The sequence below is a fragment of the Pleurodeles waltl genome, chromosome 11 (assembly GCF_031143425.1).
Source record: "Pleurodeles waltl isolate 20211129_DDA chromosome 11, aPleWal1.hap1.20221129, whole genome shotgun sequence".
NCBI lineage: Eukaryota > Metazoa > Chordata > Amphibia > Caudata > Salamandridae > Pleurodeles > Pleurodeles waltl.
In genome coordinates, this window is record NC_090450.1 from 333,542,059 (window position 1) to 333,566,870 (window position 24,812).

General features: G+C 43.5%; 1 protein-coding gene across 1 annotated transcript in view; it reads right to left on the minus strand.

Annotated features, from left to right (window-relative positions):
- Window positions 1-3,384: 3,384 nt before the first annotated feature.
- Window positions 3,385-24,812, minus strand: part of UBXN7 (UBX domain protein 7) — a 484,260-nt gene continuing 462,832 nt past the window's right edge. The window contains exon 11 of the mRNA XM_069213616.1: window positions 3,385-6,183. Within this exon, the coding sequence (XP_069069717.1) occupies window positions 6,022-6,183 (162 nt within the window). The 3' untranslated portion in view covers window positions 3,385-6,021. The remainder of the gene's footprint in view (window positions 6,184-24,812) is intronic.

A 24,812-nucleotide genomic window follows, 5' to 3' on the forward strand; every position in this document is an offset into this window, starting at 1 on the left:
GAAAGTCCTTGCTCTTCCGTGTAAGAGCCTATTTCCGGCTCCGAGGCTGCTTTTTTCGGTAGCGAAGGTTTCGAAACAGTCTTTTTCGGTTCCGAGGTAACCTTTTTCCCCTTGGGTGTGTCGAACTCTCGGTGCCGAGATGGTTGGGAGCCTGTATCTCGACCGGAGTAGGATGTCTTCGGCAGTTGTGTGGCCTTTTTCGGTGCCGATGGTTGGTCACCGTGTTTCCGATGGGTTAAGCCATGGCCTGCTGGCGGTGGCATCCCCTTGGCCTTTATGATCTTGGAGTGAGTCTTGGACGGGGCAGTTTTACTCACAGTTTTCTGCGTTGTCGTCGGTAGCTCACTTTCGGAGTCGTCAGAGTCTGTTCCTTGTATGGAGATTCTTTCCTCCTCTTCGACGTCGATCTGTTCTCTCGGAGTCAACGCCATTTGTAGTCTTCTGGCTCTTCGATCGCGCAGGGTCTTTTTCGATCGAAATGCCCGACAGGCCTCGCAAGTATACTCCCTGTGTTCCGGTGATAGACACAGATTACAGACCAAGTGTTGGTCTGTATAAGGATACTTAGCGTGGCAATTCGGGCAGAAGCGGAAGGGGGTCCGGTCCATTAGTTTCGGCGATGGACGCTGTCGGGCCGACCAGGCCCCGCCAAAGAGTGGAAGCCCCGAAGGGCCGCCGGAGCGCTTCTACTATCGGTGTCAATATACTAACACTAAACCGGTACCGAGCGCGAACAATACAGTTGAATTTTCGATGTTTAGCTAACTTTCCCGATTCGAAATACGAAGCGAAGAGAAACACGTCCGAACCCGATGGCGGAAAGAAAACAATCTAAGATGGAGTCGACGCCCATCCACAATGGAGCAGAAAGGGAGGAGTCCCTCGGTCTTGTGACTCGAAAAGACTTCTTCGAAGAAAAATAACTTGTAACACTCCGAGCCCAACATTAGATGGCAGAATAATGCACAGCATGTGTATCTGCAGCTACACATACCATCGAACATATATACATATATTTATATTATATATATTTAATATGTGCTCTGGGTTCCCTGCACATGAGCGGGAATATTCAGTGCTTCTGCCTTTGATGAGGATTTCCCTAGAAGAGAACTAGGATTAGAGTTAAGTAACTTATCCTTACGCCACTGAGACTTCTGGATCCCAGGGAAGAGGCGGATGTGACTCCAAGTAGCTGTATTGGTTTGTGGTGAACTACTGAGACTCACACTGACATTGGCATGCTGATTTTGACCAAAGAGGAGCAGGTGGTGGTGTTTTTGGGGGAGGGGTGGAGGGTGGTGGGGGTTGGGTTTGGTTGTTTTCTTTCAGGAGGGAATGCCTGCCTTTATATTTATAATATTGTAATGTATGTATAATATATATATATACACACACACACACTCAATATGTTTACATTTTCTTTTTTACAAAATTGAAACATGAAGATGTGTTTACCATGAAGACAATTGTTTAGCCTTGTTCTCTGGCTGAATGTGCCTATGGCCTTATAGGCAATTGGTTACTTGCTAAGGAATGACAATTTTGCACAAAAAGTATCTCATTTATGTTCTCCAACTAACACAATATGGCCCCCAGCACATTCAATGTGTGGCTGTTCCTTTCAGCATACTAATGTTATTTTTTGTGTAATGCAGCTAATTTATTGGATGCTTGACAAGTAGATGTTACCGTCAGTATCAATCTGAAGTTCATAGACTGTACACATTTGTCCTTCTAAAATCTGATTTAAGGTTCAAATTGTGTACTCTTCTTAAAGAACCAATTGACATGCTTTGTGTGGTTAATATCGAATTGTGTCCTACGAGTGTGCTGAACTACCATCCTAATTAGCTATTTGTGTTTCAAGGGAAGTAAAGACCTACCATAATGAGCTTCACCCCTGGGATTCCCAAAACAAGAATTTCTTTTAGTATCAGTACTTTGTAATGGCAGTTAAATGACTTCTCAGGCAGAGAGGCACACGGTATCATGTTTATTACTGAGATGTGACATATCGTATAATGTTCTGCACCATGCATTCTTCGCCGGTAAGAGACTAAAGTATTCAAACAGGGGGTCCACAAGGTCGATAACACAAACACTTCCTCCAGTGAACAGCATGGGATGATCTTTATTCATATGGGTTGCTATTGAGGCATATCGTAGGTAAGAGTGCTACTATAGACACAGACAGGCCATCTTGATACTGATTTACTATTTGTCTAATCGCATTTTGTAATGGAAATGATGAAATGGCCAGGACTAACTTATCAATAGCTTAATCCTCCTGGACTCACTTTAGGGATACTCGAATGCATAATAACCACTGTTTCTGTTGTTGCCTGTGGCAAACAAGTCTGTATGGTTGGCCCTGTGCTTAGAAAAGATCCTAAATGGCTAACATGCTCATTTCCAGTTAGAGTCCTACTACTGACGACTTATAGCAACTGCTAAGTTGTGTTCCACTCCTTGCATACATTGCACAATTTGTATTTTCTCTTTTTTAGGACCACAAGTCCGATTTTCTTGGTCTCTGGATAGTTTGGAACGTGTTGCACCCTATTTCAGAGTGCAGTTGTGATAATGTCAGCCCAGATTTAACAACAACTTATTTGGTATGTTTGTTGTAAAGTACTGCGGAGCTAGGCCTATTGTTGTCATCTAAACTACAATTAGGGACAGGTTAGTCTGTAGAGAGGTGACCACTTACGCTGTGCAGTTATTACAGTTTCTTCTCCTCCTTATGGTTTCTGCAATCCAGTTCTTCAAAGACCTCTATGAAGATCGAGTGTCAAAAGAAGCTAAAATCGCTAGTGCTGCATGATCACTGCAAAGAACACCAATAGGACGGACATGTGGTCCCCATAGTCTTTATGCTGTCTAGTGCTATATCAGTGTGCTGCCCAAAGAAGGTAACCTCGCAAAAAGGCAGTTATATGATGAGGATGGGTACCTAAAACCACTAACCTGTAATGAAGAGGGGCTAAGCGAAGATGTTTCTGAACGTTACTTGTCAATTGTATGTTCTGTCAGATCTTGGCATGCCTGGATAGTGGTGCTCAGAATAGTCTGCTGCAATAGGAAAATAAATGGGGTCTTGTCTGGTAGAAGGTGCCCTAGTAGCTGTCATTCCATTTACTAATGTTGATTCTGGTAATTGCAAATGCAGAGCCAATTATATCCAGTGAATACATGCTGTATCATCCACACATCATTTGCATTTGACCTTTAAGTGCTATAGGTAGGAAGCCACTGCAAGCACTACACTTCTCTACTGTACGATTTCTTGACAGACTACAACTAAAAACAGTTTGCTTATCTTTCCAAGGGAAGCTCCAACTGCAAAACATAAAAAGAAGTATTTGTCGTGACGCACAGAAATCTCTTTGTAAAAAAGACAGATTTATTTAAAGAAATACATAATGTCAACACCAGTTCTGATCGATTTTTAAAGGCGAGTGCAGTATATGTCCTTCCTGTGTGACAGTTTCTCCACTGCTTCAATTCTATTTTTCTCTATGAATCTTCTTCTCCGTACAAGTGTGACCAAACCAGAAGATGGAAACAGTTTTGTCTCAGTATCACACAGGAATCAAATGGCAGACATTAAACAGCTGACACCCCTAGACATGACGTTTTTTGTATTTCAAAGGAAAACATGAGTTCCAACCCAACCACCATGGCGGGTGAGGGGTACATAGTATTCGGATCTGGTGCCAGATTCATGTCGCAAAACAGAATTAAAGCTCAGTTAAAATCAAACTTCTCTGAGCTATCAGGCGTATACAGTGGACTTTGTTATCTAATTTTATAATACCGATAGTGTTATCAGGCACAGAATATTACTTTGTGGCAGACCAAGGCATTTTGTCGATTTGTAACCACTACACAGCACTCTGGCGAAGAGAACAGTGATCGGAATCAAACCACAAATATCAAACTAATCAACCATTCCTTTCAGACAACTGACCTAATGAATGACAAATGCCAAGCTTTCATTATCAAAACACTATATTAAGTCCCAAACTTTAAGCTTACCGACTTGCTCTTCGAGGCTTACTCCCGGATTTTACCACTAAGGCCTCTTGATGACTACTTGGTATTCAGAGTCTCACGTTTCGTAGCCAGTTTGGCAGATTTTCAGTTTCATAGGCCTGCCTCTTTGGGGTGCGTGCCGAGTTCGTCAATATAATATATGTCCTCGCCTTGGCATAAGGTCGTTTATCAATCTATTAAACAATTATGGTTCACATTCTGAGCTGCTTTGTTAGACCTGCTGCTGAGTTATTACTGGAACCCTACATGTTACTTATTCCCAAATTCTCTTAATTTGTTCGATACTCTCATCCTGTTATTTTCAGTGCTCCGAGAATAGTAACTGTTGCTGACTGATTTTTACCTCCTTGTGTGTTTGTAATCCCCCATCACCCCCAGTTTCTTTGCCTACAGATAAACCTTATTGTTCCAGTTCATTTCTATATTGCCTACTGTTTTTAGTGTTTCTTTAATTTATCTGTAAAGATACATTCATGAGTCGTATACTAGCTCTTCTACTTACTTGCACCCTGCTTCCATGGCAAACAAGTCTCAAAGACCCCACTACTCATATCCTTACTGGCTATCAAACCCAATCATGGATTTTATTCAGTGTTGCTTGGTTTTAGTCCAGTTTGATGAGGATTATATCTCAGGGCCACATTTATCATATATTGGCTATCTATTGGTGCCCCATAGGCTCAATAGTTTACAGTTCTGCTAGCACCCGTTTTCTTGCCTTGCTGCATGCCTTCTTTCTAATCCCTTACTATCCCTCACCAGTTTCTTCAATGCCTCCGTCTAAAGGTTTTATGGCTAGTAAAAGTCTCAAAACTTCATATCTCCACAAATGTCCCCACCCCTGTAGCTGTTCATTGATCTAAAGCCCTCTTTCTAGTCCTCTCGGTCGTATTTCCTTTTTCCTCGGATGAGCCTCTTGTCTGCATGCTTCCTTGGGGTTGTTTAAGCCAACCTGTCTCTATACAGTAATTGCACAGGACAGCATGCATGTACGGAGTTACTCTTCCATTATGTGGGTTTTGTACCTGCCACCACTTTGGATTCAACACCTGTGGTGCTTACCTTTCGCAGTGTCATCTTTATTTTCCATGCAATGTTTTTCCTCTTGGTTTTCTGGTCCATTAATTGCCCTCATTTTATCCTTAAAATTTTTGCACACAATTACCAATATCTATATTTCTGGCTTCTTTAAAATAAAATGGTGTAATTCAGTACAAGTTTCCAATCAACTCTCTGTTCAGTAAGCATTTAACCTCAAATACAACATGGCAATTTTAGCGGAAGCCTCCAACAATTTGATGGAACATGTTTAAGAATGTATTTCTCCTGAGGCAATAGCCAGAAACCAGATGGATTACTGAAGCTGTCAAAGAATTTGTTGAAATTAATGAATACATTACTAAATGGGGACATGTTGCTCCCGGTTTCTCAAAATAGCTGGTATATCATTTGTAATAAGGGCCCCATTTGAGTAAAAAGCACAAAACTGGTAAGATCAAACCTATCAAAAGGCTACTCAAAGGAGATTCCATAGCTACCATAGGTTCAATGCAAATGACATAAGAAGCCATATTCAAAGTCTCTCTGAGGGATATTAACGTGGAGAGTCTGAAGGTTACAAATCCAGGGCAAAAAAAAGCATAAGGAATGCTTCTTCTCAGAACTGAAAGTCTTTGCCTTGTGTAGTCTTGCAACTTCTGTTTGCTGATAAATTAACATACCTTTTTACGGTTCATATACACCACTGCCGTAGGAGACAGTCTAGAACAGAAGCCCTCTGTTGCCTTCAAAGTGGACAACTCTTCCTGTCTTCTCTCTTTGGTCACGAGACAAAAGGTCATGTAAGAGAGCAGACCAATCTGTCGCTCCATGTCAGCTTTGATGCTAGAGAGTGCCCAAACGGTTGTCAATTGCAGGTGAAGGCAAAGTATTTCAGGTAAAGGGAGAATTGAAGGCCAGTGGCTAATTCCTCTCTTGGACAAACACCGTTTCTTGAGGGCAGAGTCCTGCCTCTTGTAATGTGATGTCATAGTCTAGGTGTGAAAGTTTCCTTCGAGGGAAGTTAGTCAGCAATTCAAATCTTTCATTGGGATAACCTTTCATCTGAATGTGCTTCACGAGGGCCTGAAAAATATAATGAGAGTTAAGAACAGCAATCAAGCAACACATTCTTCCACTACTTACAAGTTACACCATGCATAACTGTTCATTTGAAAGAGATTTTCCAGTACACGTATAAACAATTTTCTTAAAATGCTGAGGGGCCAGTGAACATCCACTTGCAAACGACCCTGTAGGACTTTGCACTCCACTTATATTCTTAGTTCATTTCCGTGTTCTCGGCTTACCATAATGCTTTACTCCTTACATCTGCAGGAAACCTCAGAGGATGCCGAAAATGCAGCATGATGGTCTGCAAAGTACTGAAGCGAAGGAGACAAAGCAGCAGCACGAATCAGTACCTGGTGTCAGGAAAGTAACAGTCAAAGGCATTTCCAGGGCTTTGATGCTCAGGCGGAGGAGGGATGGGACGGAACGTAAGGGACAGAGTGCATGAGGAGAGTCAGTAATCCAAATACGGAGTGCACAATAGACTGTGTATACTGGGGTTGACTACACAGTTGGGTTAGAGATGGAAGATTAGAAAAGGCACAGAAGAACTGTCGGGTCTGCAGACCTTTGCACTGATTGGTAAAGATATGATGCCCTGCACTTCTAAGTTTCTGATCAACTGTTTCCCCTCCATTGGATTTGAGCTACTATTCAAGCCACCAAGGGATCTCAAATTTTATTCAACTTGAAGCATCATAATTGAACAAGAAAGTAACCAAAGTGTGCTCCTTTATGGAAGAGTAACCATTGTTCCCTCTACCCATAGTATGTGGAGTCTGACAGTGGCAGTAGCAAGTCTAGTCCGGGATCCCGGCCTATTTATCTCTACCCTATGCAGGGACTGTTTACTGGCCCCTCTCTTTGTACAGGTTTGTCCAGTCTTCCAATTACTGAATTTCTTTCTTTCTATCATGGATGCAGCGGACGTATGTTGAATATCACGTGCGTAGGTGTACATAAGGAATGGCCTATTTTGTGCTGGAGTCCTTTGGACTCTGTGTCTTCTGCACAAGATGGTGGTCATATCTGTCAAGCTGATGTAATCCTATTGGACATTTCATTAAGCACAGGGACATCTCCTGGCTACTCTCCCAAAAATCACATTGGGGAGTTAGGGAAGCTACCCGGCTCCGTCACTTTGACTCTTTTGTGTCTCCCGATAGAAATAAAGCAACTTCTCTCTGTTTCCTGTTCGTGACAGTCCTCCTCTTGGGAGATGGCCTCCTATCAGGAGTCACTCAACATATATCGGAACCATCTTTTTGCTGGGCCAGAGGACAGAATAATGCATCTGTTTGTACGAGAAGCTAGGCCGCACCTGCAAGGAGCAAATTACTTGATCCCCTGACAACAGCCTAAGCCCAGGTGATTTTAAGGACCTTTGTGGTGAATGTATCAAAGGAGGGAGAATGTCCATAAACAACAATCTCGGCCTAGCAAGCTGTCTAGTAGAAACAACACGATTTGGGTTGAGGAGCTTCTTCATATCCTGCAAGCATTGGAAAGGTGAAGCTGCTCAGTGCCTGATCCTCCCAGTACCTGTAGTCTACAGTGATCATCTCTCATGGTCCCACAAGTCATGTGAAGTCTGTACTCCATTCGCTGGTCTGGGCACCCCACCCCACCTTCACCGGTCCTGTTGGATGAGCTCATTCTGGAACCATAGTATTGAACCTGGCCATTTTGGCAGGGTTATCAACAAACGTTTTCCTTCCTCCTCCTGCTTTTCTGACCTCTTTGTGAACATTAGGACTCTGGGCACTTTTTCACTGCTTATCAGTGCTAAAGTGCATGTGCCCTCTCCTTTAAACTTGACATGATTGGCCCACACCTGTTTGGCACATTTAATTTACCTGTAAGTCCATTGTACAGTGGTATCCTCTATATCCAGGGCCTGTAGATTAAATGCTACTGGTGGGTCTGCAGCCCAGCTTGCACCAAACAAGGGGGTAGCTTTCAAACCTGTCTCAGGCTTGCCACTGCAGGCCTGCATGCGCAGTTTACTGCCACATTGGCCTGGCATTTAAAGTAACTTGCCGAGCCTGAAACTCCCCTTTTACTACATATAGGTCGCCCCTACGGTATGCCCTAAGGGCAGCATGCGATGTAGGTAAAGGGTAGGACATATGCCTTCATTGTGTGGCATGCCCTAGTAGTGCAAACAGCCTACTTGGTTTCTCACTGCTGTGAGACATAGTCCTCTCGTAAGCTAGCACTGGGCATTTCCTTAAAGATACTTATGCGGTCATTTCTGATCTGGGAGGAGTAGCATGGGTCTGTTTGGTATGGTAGTGAGAAAGCCTACTTATTGGTGTAGATGGGTTTTGTATTACTGTTGTAGAAATGCCCCTCTTAGAAAGTGGACATTTCACTCTGCCTGTGACTCTTGTGCTTTGCAGCCTGACTCCAATCCACATCTAGGGTAGAGTGACAGCTGGACTTTGTGCATACTTTCCAGACAGCCATCATACAGGGAAGGTGGAGGCGTAACAGGATTACATCTGCATAAGGATGGTCTTACTGGGCTGGGAGAGAGGGAGGTGGGGTACACTTACATTTGTATAGGCTGTGTCCTACCCTTACACAAAGGGCTAGTTCACCCCCTATGAATGTCTGGAGCCACAGATGGGGTTGAAAGGGGTTGTTGTGCACTTCTAAGGTCCCTGTGAAGTTCTCCCTAGATCAAAGGCATTTCGAGTATAAGTAAAGGGGATGTGGCCCCATGTTTTAAGACATTGCGTGGACAGACGCAGCTGGCTCTACAGACTGCACCTGGTCAGAGGACTGCCAGGAGAAACGGTCATGGGACTTGGTTGCTTTGTAGTGCTGGGCTGAGAGAAGGACTGCCACTCTGCTACAGGGACTCTTGCGCTGACCTGCCTGCACCCCACTTTTGGTGCTCCCGTGTTCTCCAGGGGCTTATGGGCTTGCCTCCCCACCCTCTGTCCTTGCAAGGGGTTTTCCAGAGTTCAGGAGTACTCCTTTGGACTTGCCAGTGTGTGCTTCTACCCCTGGTTATCAGCGTGTGTTGAGCGATGTGTTGTGCCTGGGATCGGCATGTGGGGAGGTGCTTGCTGAGCACGTTCTCCTTGAGGGAGAATCTGCTTAGTCCAGCACTCTACCCAGGTGCACTCTCCGTTTTCTCTGGGGACTGGTGCGTGTTTTCTGTGCACCATTCTCCAGCCGTGCCGAGGGAAATCCCGGCAGTGAGAGGCCCTGCGTCACCTAGGGTGGGATTTCCCTTAGGCTGCAGGTGTTGCTGGGGATGGAGGCTTTGCTCCCTGTTGTGGCTGATCTGGACTCCATGGAAGGAAGTGAGAGGGAGGGAGCAGACGGCTCTTCCTCCAAAGTGGTGTTCCCCCTCTGGCGAGGCCCCGCCCACAACCCTAAGACACCTGGGGTGCCCGCAAGTGTTGCAGCCGACGGTCCCAGTCCAGAGGGACCAACACAGACATAACTCTTTCCTCTGGGCAGCTTTTGTGGGAGGCCCTGGCTCTGGACGCACTACTTCTCCAAAAGCAGCTTGTTGGGAGGCTACAGAGGGCAGCACCGCACGAACGGCTGCCTTTAGTTATCCCACATGGAGGGCACCTAGCGAGGTCTCCCAGTGGACGTGAGAAGTGTGTATACCTCCCTTCCCCCTGCCCCCTAGGCTTGCACATACCTTACAGGGGCATTCTTAAACCTGCTGGCAGGATGGGAAGGGATCCCCAACGGAGGTACCACTCTTGCTGATTTCTGTCTGATTACCATATTCACCGTAGTAGGCATGCAGGGATTCCTAAAGCCTACAGTTGTCACTCAGATTACCGCCTAATATGTTATAGAGGTGCAGCAGCACAGTATTTATGTGGTATTAATGGTGATATGGGACGACCATTGTGATGATTTATGTATGGTGATGCTTTAATGATTCTTGTGTTTTCTCTCCCTAATCTAACTGCTGCATTTCATAATCTGATAATATGGTATATATTGTTTTTGCTATGTCGGGATAACAAGCTATTTCAGGATCTGACTTGAATGCACAGGGAGGGTGTTTTTATGACGTATGCAACTTTGACCTTTTATCTTATTGCACTAATTGCGATGGTTTGAAAATTGCCGACTTGGCAAACTATTTACTGATGTGTGATGTTCTTGGTCTATGGTTTATGTATAATACATTTTATATATCATCATGTGGAACCTCTTTTGTTGTGTTTTTTTTGCATCACTGGTGTGTGTGTTGCACAAACTCTTACACATTGTCTCTGGGATATGCCTGACTGTTCTGGCCAAACTACCAAGGGGGTGAGCAGGGGTTATCTTGGGTGTGTAACTACCTTACCCTGACTAGAGTGGTGGGTTCTGCCTGGCTTAGGTGCATACCCTAACCAACCATAAACCCCATTTCTGATATTGGTGATCAGCAGTGAGGAAAGAAGTTGCGTTTGCGCAGTACCACAGTGACTCACTGTTGCACTACAATCCCTGCGCTTAGACCATTACATGATTTTGTTTTTCCTGATTCTCTCATTGGTCATTTTTTCCTGTGATAGCTCTTACGCCTGGAAATCTTGTTTTTACACTTGTATTTTTGTACCTTGTTAAAAATGGGGATAAGAATCACTGTCCTAGCAGTTTGCATTCAAAGAAACCATGATTTAAAATCTCGGATATGAATCCCAAGATTAGGGTAGTTGCCAACTGGGCTCTTTAATACCTATATTGGAGGTTCTTGCTATCGCTAAACCTTTTATTGTATGGGTGTATCATATTTAGAGGTCCTTCTTCACCCAACTATCTTTAAATTGACATCGAGGGAGCACTCGCCCCTACACAAACATCACTCTCAAACCAGAGGCAAGTGAATAAAGGTCTCTGGACTCCAATACCAAAGAACACTCTCCCTCAACAGAAACTCAATGAGTGGCAACACGTAGCTCCTCCGTATTTCTAAATACTTTTATTATTTATTATATATATATATATATATATATATATTTTTTTTTTTTACAAAAAAAAAAGATCCTTTTTTGCTTCATGAAATAAGAACATTTTTACACCATAGCATTTTGAAGCACAAAATTATCCACAGTAGTTCAGATCAAGCGATGCTTGTAAATAACAGTTCACAAGGGTACAACAACATACCTCTAAGCCTGTGTGGTGTATTCATAGAAAAGGGAGCTCTCTTGGCTCAATGCCATTTATCTTAGTGGTTTGACCAATTTAGCCAGTTGAGGATGCAAGTGACAGTAAAGGTGTCAAGTCCACAATAATGACCCCATGGCGCTATATTTTCAACATTTTCCAGAGACCTTCTTTATTGTCATTCATCATCTGCTAAGTTGCAGTGCAGTGGTTCATGCCTTCGCACTACATTGGTGTTTTGGACATCATTAGTTCCCCAATTCAACTGAAATGTTTTACTTAGTGGTTATCAATTTCAGGGAGCAGAGTATATTTGTGCCTGGGTAGGGCAAATTCATTAGGGAGGCACAAGATAATCAGTTGTAGCGTAAGTGGGATCTAATATGGTAGAGATTTCAGTTGTTATTTCATGCATGCCAGTATGTCTGGATAACTCAAAATCCCCAGGTTTTGGGCAACAATGTTTCCTATTCCTTTCTACTTTTCTGACTAATCAGCCGAAATCACGCCCCTCTTTTAGAGACTGCCCCTGTTATAGTACAGTTTATGTTACTTCCTTGGAGGCACGTTGACAGTCTCCCAATCTAGGTCTTACAAGTGGACAATGTCTTTTTCTCATGGACCTCCTGTATGAGGTAAATGGTCCAATGGATTATTTTTTGGAAGTGTAAAATATCTGGCAGATACTGCACCAATCAATCAATCAGATATTTCTACAACATGGCTTGTCAGCGGAGGGGATGAGGGGCTACTGCCACTGTCATGTATGGCCTTGTAAGCGTGCCAGGAGATTGAAAGTGATGCGTTTGTTGACGAGGAGCCAGTGTAGGACCCCCACATCAATTTCTCCGACAGAACCCTGTGTACAAGGGGAACTGCCTCTCGGGAATTAGTTGAGCCAATGAGACATGCTTTTGTTGAACATCTTGCAATATTGGACTGTCTGTCTGTTCATAATTTTCCTACATCTGTCTGGTGTGCTTCATTGCGCCGTGCATTAATATCACCTATTCTGAAGATACCCTTCATCCAGATGCATCTGCCAGCCCTGGTCCCCTCCTGCACCAGCCACTGAATGTCTTTGTCTTAGCCCATTTGTGCAGTGCCTCCTATGTTGCTAGTGTCAGTATCAATGTGCCATTACCTCTATAATAGCAGTGTAGATAAGCAAAATCTTGCATAGTCAACCTGGCTAAATATACTAAAGAGGCATACTTCTAAGCATAATCTCTGGCATTAAGGACAAGGAATTGAATGGTGCAGTAGTACAGTCATACACTGCTGACATTACAGTTGTATAGAGCAATGGTTCCCAATGTACGGGCAGAGGACCTCTGGGTGTCTGTGAAGGCTCCTCAGGGGGTCCGTGACTACATAGAAAATTAACTAATATTAACAGATTAATAAAGTGTATGTGAATAAAGTGGCTAAATGTACAATTGGAAATTTTAAAACGTACTGTAAATACCAAGGAATCTGAAATTGGAGGCAAAAAATGAAATTAGTATCCTCAGATCGATTCGTGGGAGCAATGCAGATACATCAAACAGAACATAGTATGGACAATGTCTGGCCTCGAATTGAGAAGAGCGCCAACTTTCCTATTAAAATTAACCTTCTTTTTTTATTTTCTCTGCAAATTAAAGAAAATATGTTAGTGTTGGTGTTGGAATGCTTGTTTCTGTATTTTTTGTGTATTACTTTGCGGTTCAAATTATTGACAATATTTAGTTCTGGGTCTCGGCTTCCAGTAATTACTTAGGGCCGGTCCCTAAATTCCATTAATGATTCAGTGGGGGTCCCCCAGGTTCCAATACTGATAAAGTGGGGTCCACAGAAGTCAAAAGCTTGGGAACCACTGCTTTAGAATGATAGTAAGCAGTTTGCAGGAATCGTTCGTACCACAAAAAGGCACATGTCTCCGTTTTCATGTTTTAGAAGGTGACGTTTAGTATTGGGTATTTTGTAAAATGTACAACAGTTTCCATAATGTTCTCTTTTTACTTATGGCAGCAAGGTTGCAGCCTAGAAACTATTCCTGTCTCTGGATTTCCGTATTCCTAATTACATATGGGTGGCTGTGGTCATCTGAATGCCTTGCACATGAAGCTCTTGTATGCACCACTCATTTATCCTCAAGTCCCCACTAGCACCAAGGATTTTATTTTCTTGAATGGTGTGGCACCCTTGGACAAAGGTCGCTCCCTCCCGTGCCCCCTCCCTCAGGTTAGGAGGGCAGATTGGCCATATGTTTAGGCTGATCCTCCCCCAAGGGGAGCAGAAAACCACTAGACACCAAGGATTAAAAGATTTTAGATGTAAGGGGGCGACCCCTTAGGCAAGGCCTGCTCCCCATTATTGGGTGAGTGTTTGGCCATTTTCTGCCACTCCCCAAGGGGCTGATCAGCTATATTTTTAGGCCCTCAACAGACCTCAGGGATTATTTTATTTAGACGTCAGGGAGCATCCCAGTGGGCAAGGTTAGCTCCCTATTATTGGGAAAGTGTTTTAGCAGTTACCTGCCCCCCTTGGAAGAGATAAGCCACTTTTTTAAAAAAAAGTCAGATCTGTCCCCAATGGGAGCGTAAAACCACTAGACATCAAAGAATACATTTGTGTGAACTGGAGTTTGGCTGTACTGACGTTTGGCTGGCTGCGTGTGTGTTCTGGCGTTTGGCTGATGGTGTGCTTGAATTGGGGATTTCACTGGCAGTGTGTGCCCTAAAATACCACTCCAGAGAGGTAGAAAAACGACCCTTACAAATCTCACTCACACCTAATTCACAACTCAAACACAAAACGTGGGCAGGATTCTATTCCACTTCCAACACCTTTTCTAATTCTTGCTCGATAATAAGTACCTGGTCCTCCAGGAAGATATATCCCTTTTATGGATGGAAAGGCCTCACCCACTTAGTAGTGATATGCTTTACCATTGGCCATTCCATCCTGCCAGGTTATGGTCGAACTAACTCAGTGGTCTCAACCATACCCCCAAAGGAGAGCTAGCTCCTTTTGGGACAGGGAGATCAGAATAAAGTATCTTCTGGTCAGTTGGGCAGCAGTAAAGAGAATACTTAAAACTACCTCCATATCTATCCAAAGACACTTATGTATTCAGGATGATGTGGGCAGGGTGAAAAAAACATTACTGGTCCCTTCTATGCTACAGAGGGGTTGCTAATAGGTGTAGGAGATGTAGAGGGTGCCCGAAGAGGTGTACGGAAGGTGAGGCGTATGTACTGACCAGAGTATCCTTCCCCACATGTTTTAAATTATACCACATGCAACTGAAGTATTGAGAGCAGCCATGAGTGTAAAAGTAAACTGGCTGGTATGTATCGCTTTGTATTTTTAATTTTTTGTTCAGTTTCACAGCTGGCAGTAGTTTGATGTATTTAGTTAGAGCTATTGTGTTTGTAGTCGTAGATGGATTTTCATCTCCTACAAACTGGCTTGTGTTTTCTTTTTTGTTAAAAAAAAATAATAAAAAAATGTGCTGGCAGTTTGTGTGGACTGGCGCTTGACTGACTGTGTATGTGTGATTAGGTGCCAGGCTGGCGTTGTGTGTGGACGGGCACCTGGTTGGTGATGTGTCTAGACAGGTGATTGGCTGGCGGGGTGCGTGGACTGGCGGTGTACGTGGACTGGTGCTTGGCTGCCAGTTCGCGTGGACTGGAGCTTGGTTGGCGGTGTGCATGGAGTGGTAGTTGGCTGGTGTTGTGTGAGAGATGCCATTTGGCTGGAGTTCTGTGTGTAGTGACTTGCTGCTGTTCACTACACGCACATTGCCAGCCAAACGCCAGTCCACACTCAGTCAGCAGCCAAACGGTGAAATTGCTGTGACAGTCCTGTAGGGGGAATGAAAGTGATGGGCCTTTGAATGGCGCTCTTTGTTGAAATGAGTGTTGTAATGTGCTGGGCATGCAGCTGACGGTGGGAATTGGTTTGTGTGTCACGCATGAAAGGTGTGTGAATGGCCTGTAAAGCGGTTGGTGTGTAAACAAACTATGCTGCAAGGATGATATCTACTACTTTGGGAGGTAGATCAAATGCAGTCAACTGTCACTGCTCAATATCCATACTCTGAGGTATTGCTTGCACAGGCTTGGTGTAAGATTCTGTCCTACTATTGTGACCGGAAATGCTCCTGAAGTAGCAGTATGACCAGAGGACAGATGATCATGCCCAGAAGTTACAGGCACCACACTCTTGGCCAAATCAGGACCTAGTAGGATTACTTGGGCCTGGCCGTTTCTGATCTTATCCAGAACCCTGTGCGGGAGAGGTAGTTCTGGGAAGGAATGCAGGAGTCCTCTGCTCTACTCTCAGATGAATAGGTCACAAAGAGAGCCTTCTGGAGAAACCCAACTTATAAAGGTGGAGAAAGGCATTCTAGGTAGTGGAGAAAAAAATAGAAATGGAGTCAGGCTTCTCCCCATTGCTATATGACGCCCTGGACCACCTCTGGATGCAGTTGGCATTTGTGATCCTCTAGGCATCACTGGCTGAATTCCTCCAACCTGGCATTTAAAGTCAACACCAGGTGTTGCACGATCATGGAGATGCCATGATGATGCAGCCACTTCTAGAGGCCTAGTGTCTCAACACAGAGCTCCGAACCCCATCCCTTCCTGGTTGTTGCAATACCACATGGAAGTGGTGCTGTCTGTGAGGAACTCAACCAGCCTTCCCTTGATGAACAGTATAAAGGTTTTCAACATCAAGCAAATATCCTGCAGGAAGTGGACCTGGAAGCCTGTCTCCACCGGAGCCTGGAGCCCTCTGATTTTCATCTCTCTCAAATGACCTTCCCAGCCCGGAAGCAATGCATCTGTCACAACCGTACGCTCTGGTGATTCTGCTGCTGCTCCTATGCAGCTGAGCAGAGACCAATATAGATGATATGCAGTTTCCTCTGAAACCTCAAAATTTGATAGGGTTCCTCGTGTTGAGCTCAGACTTCAGATGTCACTGCAGAGTCTATATATGCCATCTGGCATGATCAACGAGTAGGATGAAACATCGGGAACATAGCTCAAATGTCCTGACTTTCTGATCTAGACGGAAGGCCCAAACTTGCACTGTGTACAGGCTGGCTCCAATGAAAGGGAAACTCTATGAAGGAGCTCGGTTGACTTTGGTCAGTTGATCATGAACGTAAGTGAAGTGTGGCGGTTAGATGCGGTCTAGAGGTGGTCCATGAGGGACTTTGGCGAGGCCACCTTTAACAGCAAGCGGTCGAAAAAGGGAAAGACTAGTTCTCCTGACCTCCAAAGATGGGCAGTGGCCACCGCCATCACCTGTGTGAACGCCGGAGGATCACGGGTAAGGCAAAAAGGTAGTATGGCAAACTGAAAATGCTCTTGGCCACCTTGAAACGCAGGTAGCACCTGTGGGTCTGCAGGACATTGATACATAAATAGCCATCCTGCATGTCCAACATCACTATACAGTATCCTGGGTCCATGGCATATAGACCATGGGCCAGTGTGACCAACTTGATTTTGTCCTTCCACAGAAAAAGGGCTGAAGATCTAGGATAGGATGGAGGACTCCGCACTAGGAAATATCAGGAGTAACACCCAGTTTGGACCCCAGAGACTGGGATTCTCCCTTTATGGGTCCTTTGCCTATATCACCAGCAGCAAAATAGGCTAGAGGTCCTCCGAAAGCCAACCTGTGAGGGTGGAAGATGCAGGGGGATAAAATAGAATGGCAAGTTATAGCCTATTGGACTATCTGCAAGACCCACCTGTAGGATATGGTGTGGTGCAACTTCTAGAAAAAATGACTGATCCTGCGTCGTATGGGGTGTTTGTGTGCTGCTAAGGGCAAACTAAAAAGACATGGAGACTGCTGGCTGAGGAACTGGTGACTGGGAGGTTCATTCTTATTGCAGGTCTGGGCATTGCCTGCTGGATCCCCTGTTCAACAGGACTGGGGTGCCTGCTGTTGGGTTGTGGGTCTTGATGTGGTCTGAGGCCAAAACTCTAGCAATGTCTCAAAAGGGGTGGAACTGCTGCATACTGTCTTGAGGGCGTGCAAGGCCGAGGGAGCGTGCATTAGGGAAACTTTCTGTAATGCACTCAAAGGGAGAGCCAGCCTTCTCTCTAAACAATCAAGACCCATCAAAAGACAAGTCTGTGAGTGATGACTAAAAGTCACCATAGAGGCATGAGATCTCATCCACACTTGTGCCAGAGCATTACACTAGTATCAACGTCACTGTTTAAACAGTCTGTTGTGTCGAGGCCTGACCTGATGATCTACTTGGATGCATCCTGACTACCGTGAAAAATATGAGCCAAATTAGTGTGCAAGTCTGCCAGCACGCCAGGTAAAATTTCATCAGCTGAGTCCCATAAGGCATTGGAGTACCTGCCCAGCAAATACTTGGCATTGACTGATAAACAGACTAGGCTAGGGGAATAAAACATCCTTTTCCCAAATGCCTCAACTCATTTTCACTCTCACCTGGGGCGACGGGGGCTAGGTTGTCGGAAAGAACTGGGCTTAGCCTTGCTAGTGAAGGCCTGTACTATACTGTAGTGTGCTGCCTTAGAAAAGCATGGTAACCAGGACTGTGTCTGAGATGACATGCACCTGTCCGTTTACAGGTGGACAAGAGCAAGGTTTGTTCCAAGTGTCCATGAGGGTGTTGGTAAGGGCCTCAAGAATGGCAGTAGGGGTTCCAGGGAGGACTGTCTGGGCTGTAACACCTCCGTAAAGATGTTGTTTTCTTATCTCAATGCAAGATGACAGTAGATCCAAAAAGTCTGCCACCCATCTAATGACCATGGCAAAATAAGCAGACTTCTCTGTGGAAGGACAAGTGGGGAAACCATCCCCATGTCGGGAGAAGTGTGCAGCCCACTGGCCTCTTATAGGTCCATGTGAAGGCTGCAGTCATCTTATAGTGGGGCAAATGCATCCCCACCATTATCGCTAACTGGTGGTTAACTCTGGTCAGTATATGATTATGATCAGAAAGGCTGGTAGAGCACTGGAGGCAGCGTGTAATCTTTTGCCAGTGTCAGAATGTACCTGGGCAGGGTGCCTCTGAACTGTGCTGTAACGCAGCTTTGAACGAGGGAGATTTGGTTCGGAACGAACAGAACAAATCAATCAATGTCCTCCTCTAGCATAGGTGCCAGCCTTGACACAGCAAAACTAGCAAGCTTTGTAATGTTAAGTATGGAGTCCACTCGAAAGGCAGAGCTGAACCCAAAGTGTATTCAGCAGGTACAGACCGCACCAAAGGTGGACCCAATACCATTAACCTGACTGCAGGCCTGTTAAGAACCATGGGGCTCAAAAGTGCGCCAGAGGAGCCAATAGGGTGCCAAAAATTGTGGCACATGGTTTTCTTATACACTTCAATCTGTTGTGGCATCAACGACGGACCCAGGAATTTGGGGTGCATGGGCCCAAGCTGCAGAATCAGTTCCTCCGAGGAGGACTAGAATTAGACTGGTGGGCACGTCAGCATCCTTGCCTCGTCTCAGAGGGAGAGTTTGCGTGGCCCACTAGAACTTAACTGAATAGTTATATCGTAATAAAGACCACCAGCGACTGGGCCTTGAAAACGTGAACGAGTCTGTGCCCTTGACTCGAGCAGGGATAGTCCTTGCTTGACTTCCTGAGGTGTTCAGGGACATTTAGCTTGCCTTCACTCTGATTACCTTCACGAGGGCACACACCTTGGAGTTGAGGCCCAGACAAAAACCTTACAGGGACATTTGTTTGTGACAGTTCCGACAACGCTTAAATCCTACAGTTTTAAGCGTGCACATGTTCCCTTGCCCACTGGAAACAAATTGTGAATAAAAACAACTTTGTCGATTGACGAGAAAAAAGTAGGAACTAACTCTGGATCCGCATTCTACCTGTAAGTGTATGGGTAAGGCATTCTAGTATCTGGGTGTGAGAAAAAAAAAGCTCACCCACTCAGATGGGCCCATGTAATACAGGGGATAGTCGCCAGATAGTCTTAAGCAGAACACAGTGCCCATTTAAGAGGGTATATAGAGTATACTAGATGTGATTAATGTAGGACACAGGTAGTGGAGGGTTTGATAGTAGATGTACATCGACTTAAAAGAGCAAGTGTTTTTCCTCACTGGAAGCCAATGAAGATTCTTGCTCTAAGCAGTAATAGAGGAAGTTTTAGAAGGAGCTGGATAAGTTTCTGAATTGAATGTATAAGATTAGGAATTTAGGTAGGTGCAGACATAAGGAATTGCTATAATCAGTATGGAAAAGAATAGCCAGTACCATCAATGTGTGTCAGAAGAGAGCATCAGGATACTTTAAAGCAGTATTCACAGATAACAGCAGAAAGCATTATTTTGTTTCACAGAAATGAGAGACGCATCAAAAATGTACACAGTTTGCAGAGTAAGAAGGGATGGAGGCACATGCGCATTCAGAGGGCCACCAACAAGATTAGTAGGTAGAGGAAGCACTGCCAAATAACAGCACTTCTATTGTATCGCCATTGAACTTCAGTGCACTGGTGGTCATCCGGTCTGTAACGGGGAAAAGACTTACACAGAATTTGTCAGAAGTTGTGGAAGTAATAATCTGGTCTGCAAAAGACAAATGGAAAGCAGTCAGCATGTAAAATAAAAGAAAAGCCAAAGTTAAGGATGATATTAACCAGGGCGTGAGGTAGATATTCAAAAAGAGTGCAGCTACGGCACGAGTCATGAGGAACAGCACACAAGAGTTTTAGAAGAGTGATTCATACAGGAGGAAAGCCAGATAAGTATTATGAATGCCCACCGAATTTAAAAGGTGAAGGAGGACAAACCTGTGGACAGTGTCAAAAGTGGCACTTTGATACTGAATTATCGCCGAACCTCCTCCTTTATCTAATAGCATCAGAATATTGACAGCCACTATAAGAACAACTATTTGAGTCAATGCAGGGGCGAAAGACTCTTCAAGCTTGGTTGATACAGTTTTGTTCTTCCAAAAAAGCTGACTGCTGATAATTCACAACGCTTTCCAGAAAACTTGAGTAAGCTCTTAGTGTTAAGCCTGATAATTCCTTCAGAGCAGGGACTTTCCATTGCTCCCTTCGACTGGTTGGGCACCGAGGCTTCAGCTAAAGAGGTACTAAAAGCAAGACAGAGCACTGGTCCTATAAAGTCAATTTTAATTGGAATATGTTTTCAGGGCATGATTACTCAGTGAACGAGACAATGATGAGGATGTGCAGGGAGACTGTTTCAAGTGAAAGAGTGGCAAAGTTAGAAAGAAAAGGCAAAGGACGAGGAGAGGCATCAAAAGTGACCTATATCGGCTGTATTAAGGTATTAGGACTGATGGATTTATTAGGATCTTCTCCTGAAAATACAGAGACTCACAGAGGTCTGTAGAGGGGTGAATGGAAGAAGATGAAGGAGGTAGAACAGATCTTTTACTATTTTACTCTTGATGGATTATGTGCATGTTATCTGAAGAATAGGTACAGAAATGAGAGCTAGCCTTCCTGAGACAACTCTTATGAAGCACAATCTCAATTAAAATGGCTGTCTTTATTAAAGAGCTATAATTCTGCTGCCAACACGTTAAAAAAACGCTTATGAAAGTCTTGCATAAAACTAAGGAAAATTTCACACTGGTTGGTGTAGTACTAATACTTTAATATGTTTCCTTGGCAAACCTTTAAGGTGTTTGCTTTAACTAGCCAATAGTCCACTGAGGTGTGCAGATCCCACTGCCAGTGTCTTGGTAAAGAACTTTGCGCTGACTTAATTGAAACGGTAGGACTTTGAATTGGTGATTTTCTCCCACCATTAGGGACTTTAGGTACTTTGTGTGTGCTGTGTGAGTGGGTATGTGAAGTAAGCGTCCTAGAGTTCTACTATTGCTAGGTATTCCCCTGTGTCTAGCAAAGGTATACCACCTTGCAATGTTGTCATTTAAATCTTTTGCGTCTTAAAGTACTTATTTACAAAGCTCAGGTCTAGAACAGGTTGTCTGGTCAGGCCTTATTTTGGGACAAGAAAGTAAACTGAGTATACACCTGTGTTTAATTCATTTTACTGCACTTCTTCGATACTGTCCTTTGTCAACAGCTCTTGGACCTCTTTTGCAGGAGTTGCAATTGCTCCTTCTTGAAATGCCTATGCTTTAGTGGCATTGTTGAAGCTTTTGAATGAAGTCTAGCCAGTACCCATGACAAACAATATTTACAACCCGTTTGCCTCTGGAAATGGCTTCCAGTTTTTGATAAAATCCTGTATTCGAGCTAGAGTCAGATCTGTTGGAGTTTCCTCTTGCTTTACTTTTGACTCGGAAAAGGTGATTGGTTCACTGATGTTGCCAATGTGTATAACCAGGGAATTGGCTTATCCCAGACTCCTCCTCACCCTATGTTTGCCAAATTACTGTCTCCCTTATCCTCTCATTTCTTGCAGACTTCTTCTCTTGAATGCAGCCTGAAGACGGAAAAGCTCTAGATGAATAAAGTAGCTGAGCCTACCAACCACTGGTATGTGTGACGTCTAACTAGGAAGCTACCAATTCTAGTTTGGGAACTTTAGGCGTAGCACGGTGGAGGATATTCACCATCATGAGAAGACTGGGAACAACTTTGTGTACTTTACTTCTGCTTTGCCTGCCTGGCCTTAGTGAGGAAGTACAGCATGCTGATAACTGGAATGTTTTTTTGGGTGCTAGAGTGGCCTCAAGAGGTTGCTTTCGGCACTACACAGAGACTAACATTGACTTTTCCATCTCCGTTGTTCCTGCAGGGGACGGGATCTTTCAAAATTCTTGTTTCTAGATTCCCTTATACAATTTTTGCGTCACAGGTTTTCTCATTTGAACTATAGTTTACCCAACAAGGCATTATATTGCTACTTTGGAGGGAGCTTTTCTTCCAGAGTACTAATCTTGCTTTTTCACACAAGGGAAGAGCACAAGAGCATCCTTTTTGCAGATGGCGTGCTCCTATTATTAGAAAATCCTGTGACAATTATTTACGGCTCTAGAGTCAAAACCCAGACCAAAGGTTATATTTTGTTTGTTGTGCGCTGTGTTTTCAACCTAGTACATGGAACAAAATGACCATGTGACAAACCTGTATTCCCACAAAAGTATACATCACTTTAAAGATTATCAATACTGCAAGAAAGAAGTGTGTCAGACAGCATGATTTTTAAGGAAAATGTTTAAAGATTAACAAAACAGTGTACAACAATTTAAACACCTGAAAACAGGCAAAGTGTATCCTAAACATAACACTTTTAGAATAGACGTGTTCTGAAACCATCCATGAGAGCAGACATATTAAATTTAAAAAGAACACTGTGAAGAAAGATGTTTTTGGATCCTGTTCTGTCAACACCATGCTATTCTTAGCACCCGGGATAACCACTGCCAGAAGAAAATACAACTCTATTCCTCCAATTCCTTTTACTCTGATCTGACTCCCTATTAACAAAAGAAGTATTTAGAAACTGGCACGCATTACTCACAAGACACTCCACTATCTATGTAGCCCTATCGTATGGGGCCAACGACAACTAACCAGTAGATACTGCTCAATTCTGGTAATCCCATTATTAAGAATTGTAAAAGACTCTAAAACCATCAATCTCTAAAAGTGCAAACAGGATATGGTATTCCACCCCACCAGGCATCAGGTGATTTTCTTTTTTATAAAACCTTTAAAAATAAAATTAAAAAAAGGATCATTTTTCAAAAGTAATTTTAACACTTGAGGATTTCCTATTGGTGAGTACTGTCTTTGACTATATTGTCTACCTTTTCTAGCATGTTACATATTAACACATTTTGCACCGTTTGATATATTTGTTTTAATTTTTGATCCTACTTGTATTGTATACGCAGCCTTGTATACTGGTAATAATACACCAACTAATAGGTTACATTTTTGCTGTATATTTAATTTCTTACTACATTACCCCGTATTTGACCAATGTACTGGTCAATATTCTCACACTTCTGTAACTTGCTCCAGAATGTGTGATTTAATCCTCTTTAAGCCTTAGCCGTATTTGCTTTGAAATTAATGTAATGTAATCTTTGGTTTGGAACCTACACCTGGTAACCCGGCTTTCTATAAAGTGCTCTTCCACCTAGTTGTGCAACAAAAAAAGAGCAAATAAGTCTTGGTGAAGTCAGGGGTTCCAAATGCTTTCGGCATGTTAAATATACATTAAATTCAATATATAATTTAAAATATGCGTTTTCAGAACACCCTCAACTGCATGGAAGAATCTAGGATCATGTTATTCTGCATCCATGCCAATTGCTAAAAAGCACATCCACTCTCTACAATGCCAAGGCAAACGTACACACAACAGCCTGCCTGATTAGTATTGCATACAGAGACGTTTTAAGGCATGGGCATAGTGGGTTCAGGCCCAGGGCCCCAGCCTTTCTGCCCCCCCCCCCCCAGCAGAGCCAACTCTGTGATGCAGAGAGGCTTGCTTTGATGGCCTTGAATAATTCTTAAACAGATTGTTTTAAATACAGTTTTCCTTGAATTTATTTTTAATGGGATGTTTATGTTTCATGCAATAGTCATAAAAGTTTCTTTTAGTTCAAAACAGGATATCACATATGAGAAACCGGAGGGTGTCACAGAGATTATTTGTAGTAATGTTAGTGAGCTGGTGCCGTGTTACAATATTAAGAAGAACATGTCACTATCCCTGAATAATACATGTAAACACATTTAGAATTTCGACTAGTGTGCTTCTGCACACACTGTGACCTGGTCAAAGAGGGCATGAAAGAGCTGAAATTGGATCACAGATTCAAAGCTGTTCCGAACAGGGGCCCCCAAAATACGTTTGGCCAATGTCCCCCGAAATCCTTAAGATGTACCTGATCTTATATACACTACTGACAACCGCACACAGACCACACTGCTAACAGTCTTTATATATATATATATATATATATATATATATATATATATAAAACGTATGGGCATCGCCTCCATGTTAGATTGTTTTCCCGCGGAGGGTAAGGTAGGAGTGATAGAGTATAAAGAAAAGAAATGTCCATGCAAATGGAAAATATATATATATATATAAATATATATATATATATATATATATATATATATATATATATATAAATATATATATATATATATATATATATACATACACACACATACATATGGAAAATGTCACTTACCCAGTGTACATCTGTTCGTGGCATTAGTTGCTGCAGATTCACATGCTGTGCACATCCCGCCATCTGGTGTTGGGCTCGGAGTGTTACAAGTTGTTTTTCTTCGACGAAAGTCTTTTCGAGTCACGAGATCGAGGGACTCCTCCCATTTCGACTCCATTGCGCATGGGCGTCGACTCCATCTTAGATTGTTTTCCCCGCAGAGGGTGAGGTAGGAGTTGTGTATACTAGTAATAGTGCCCATGCAATGGAGTGAATAGGTATGTACCTAATGTAGTTTAAAGTTATGTATTTACAAATTTACACATTTACAAATTTAC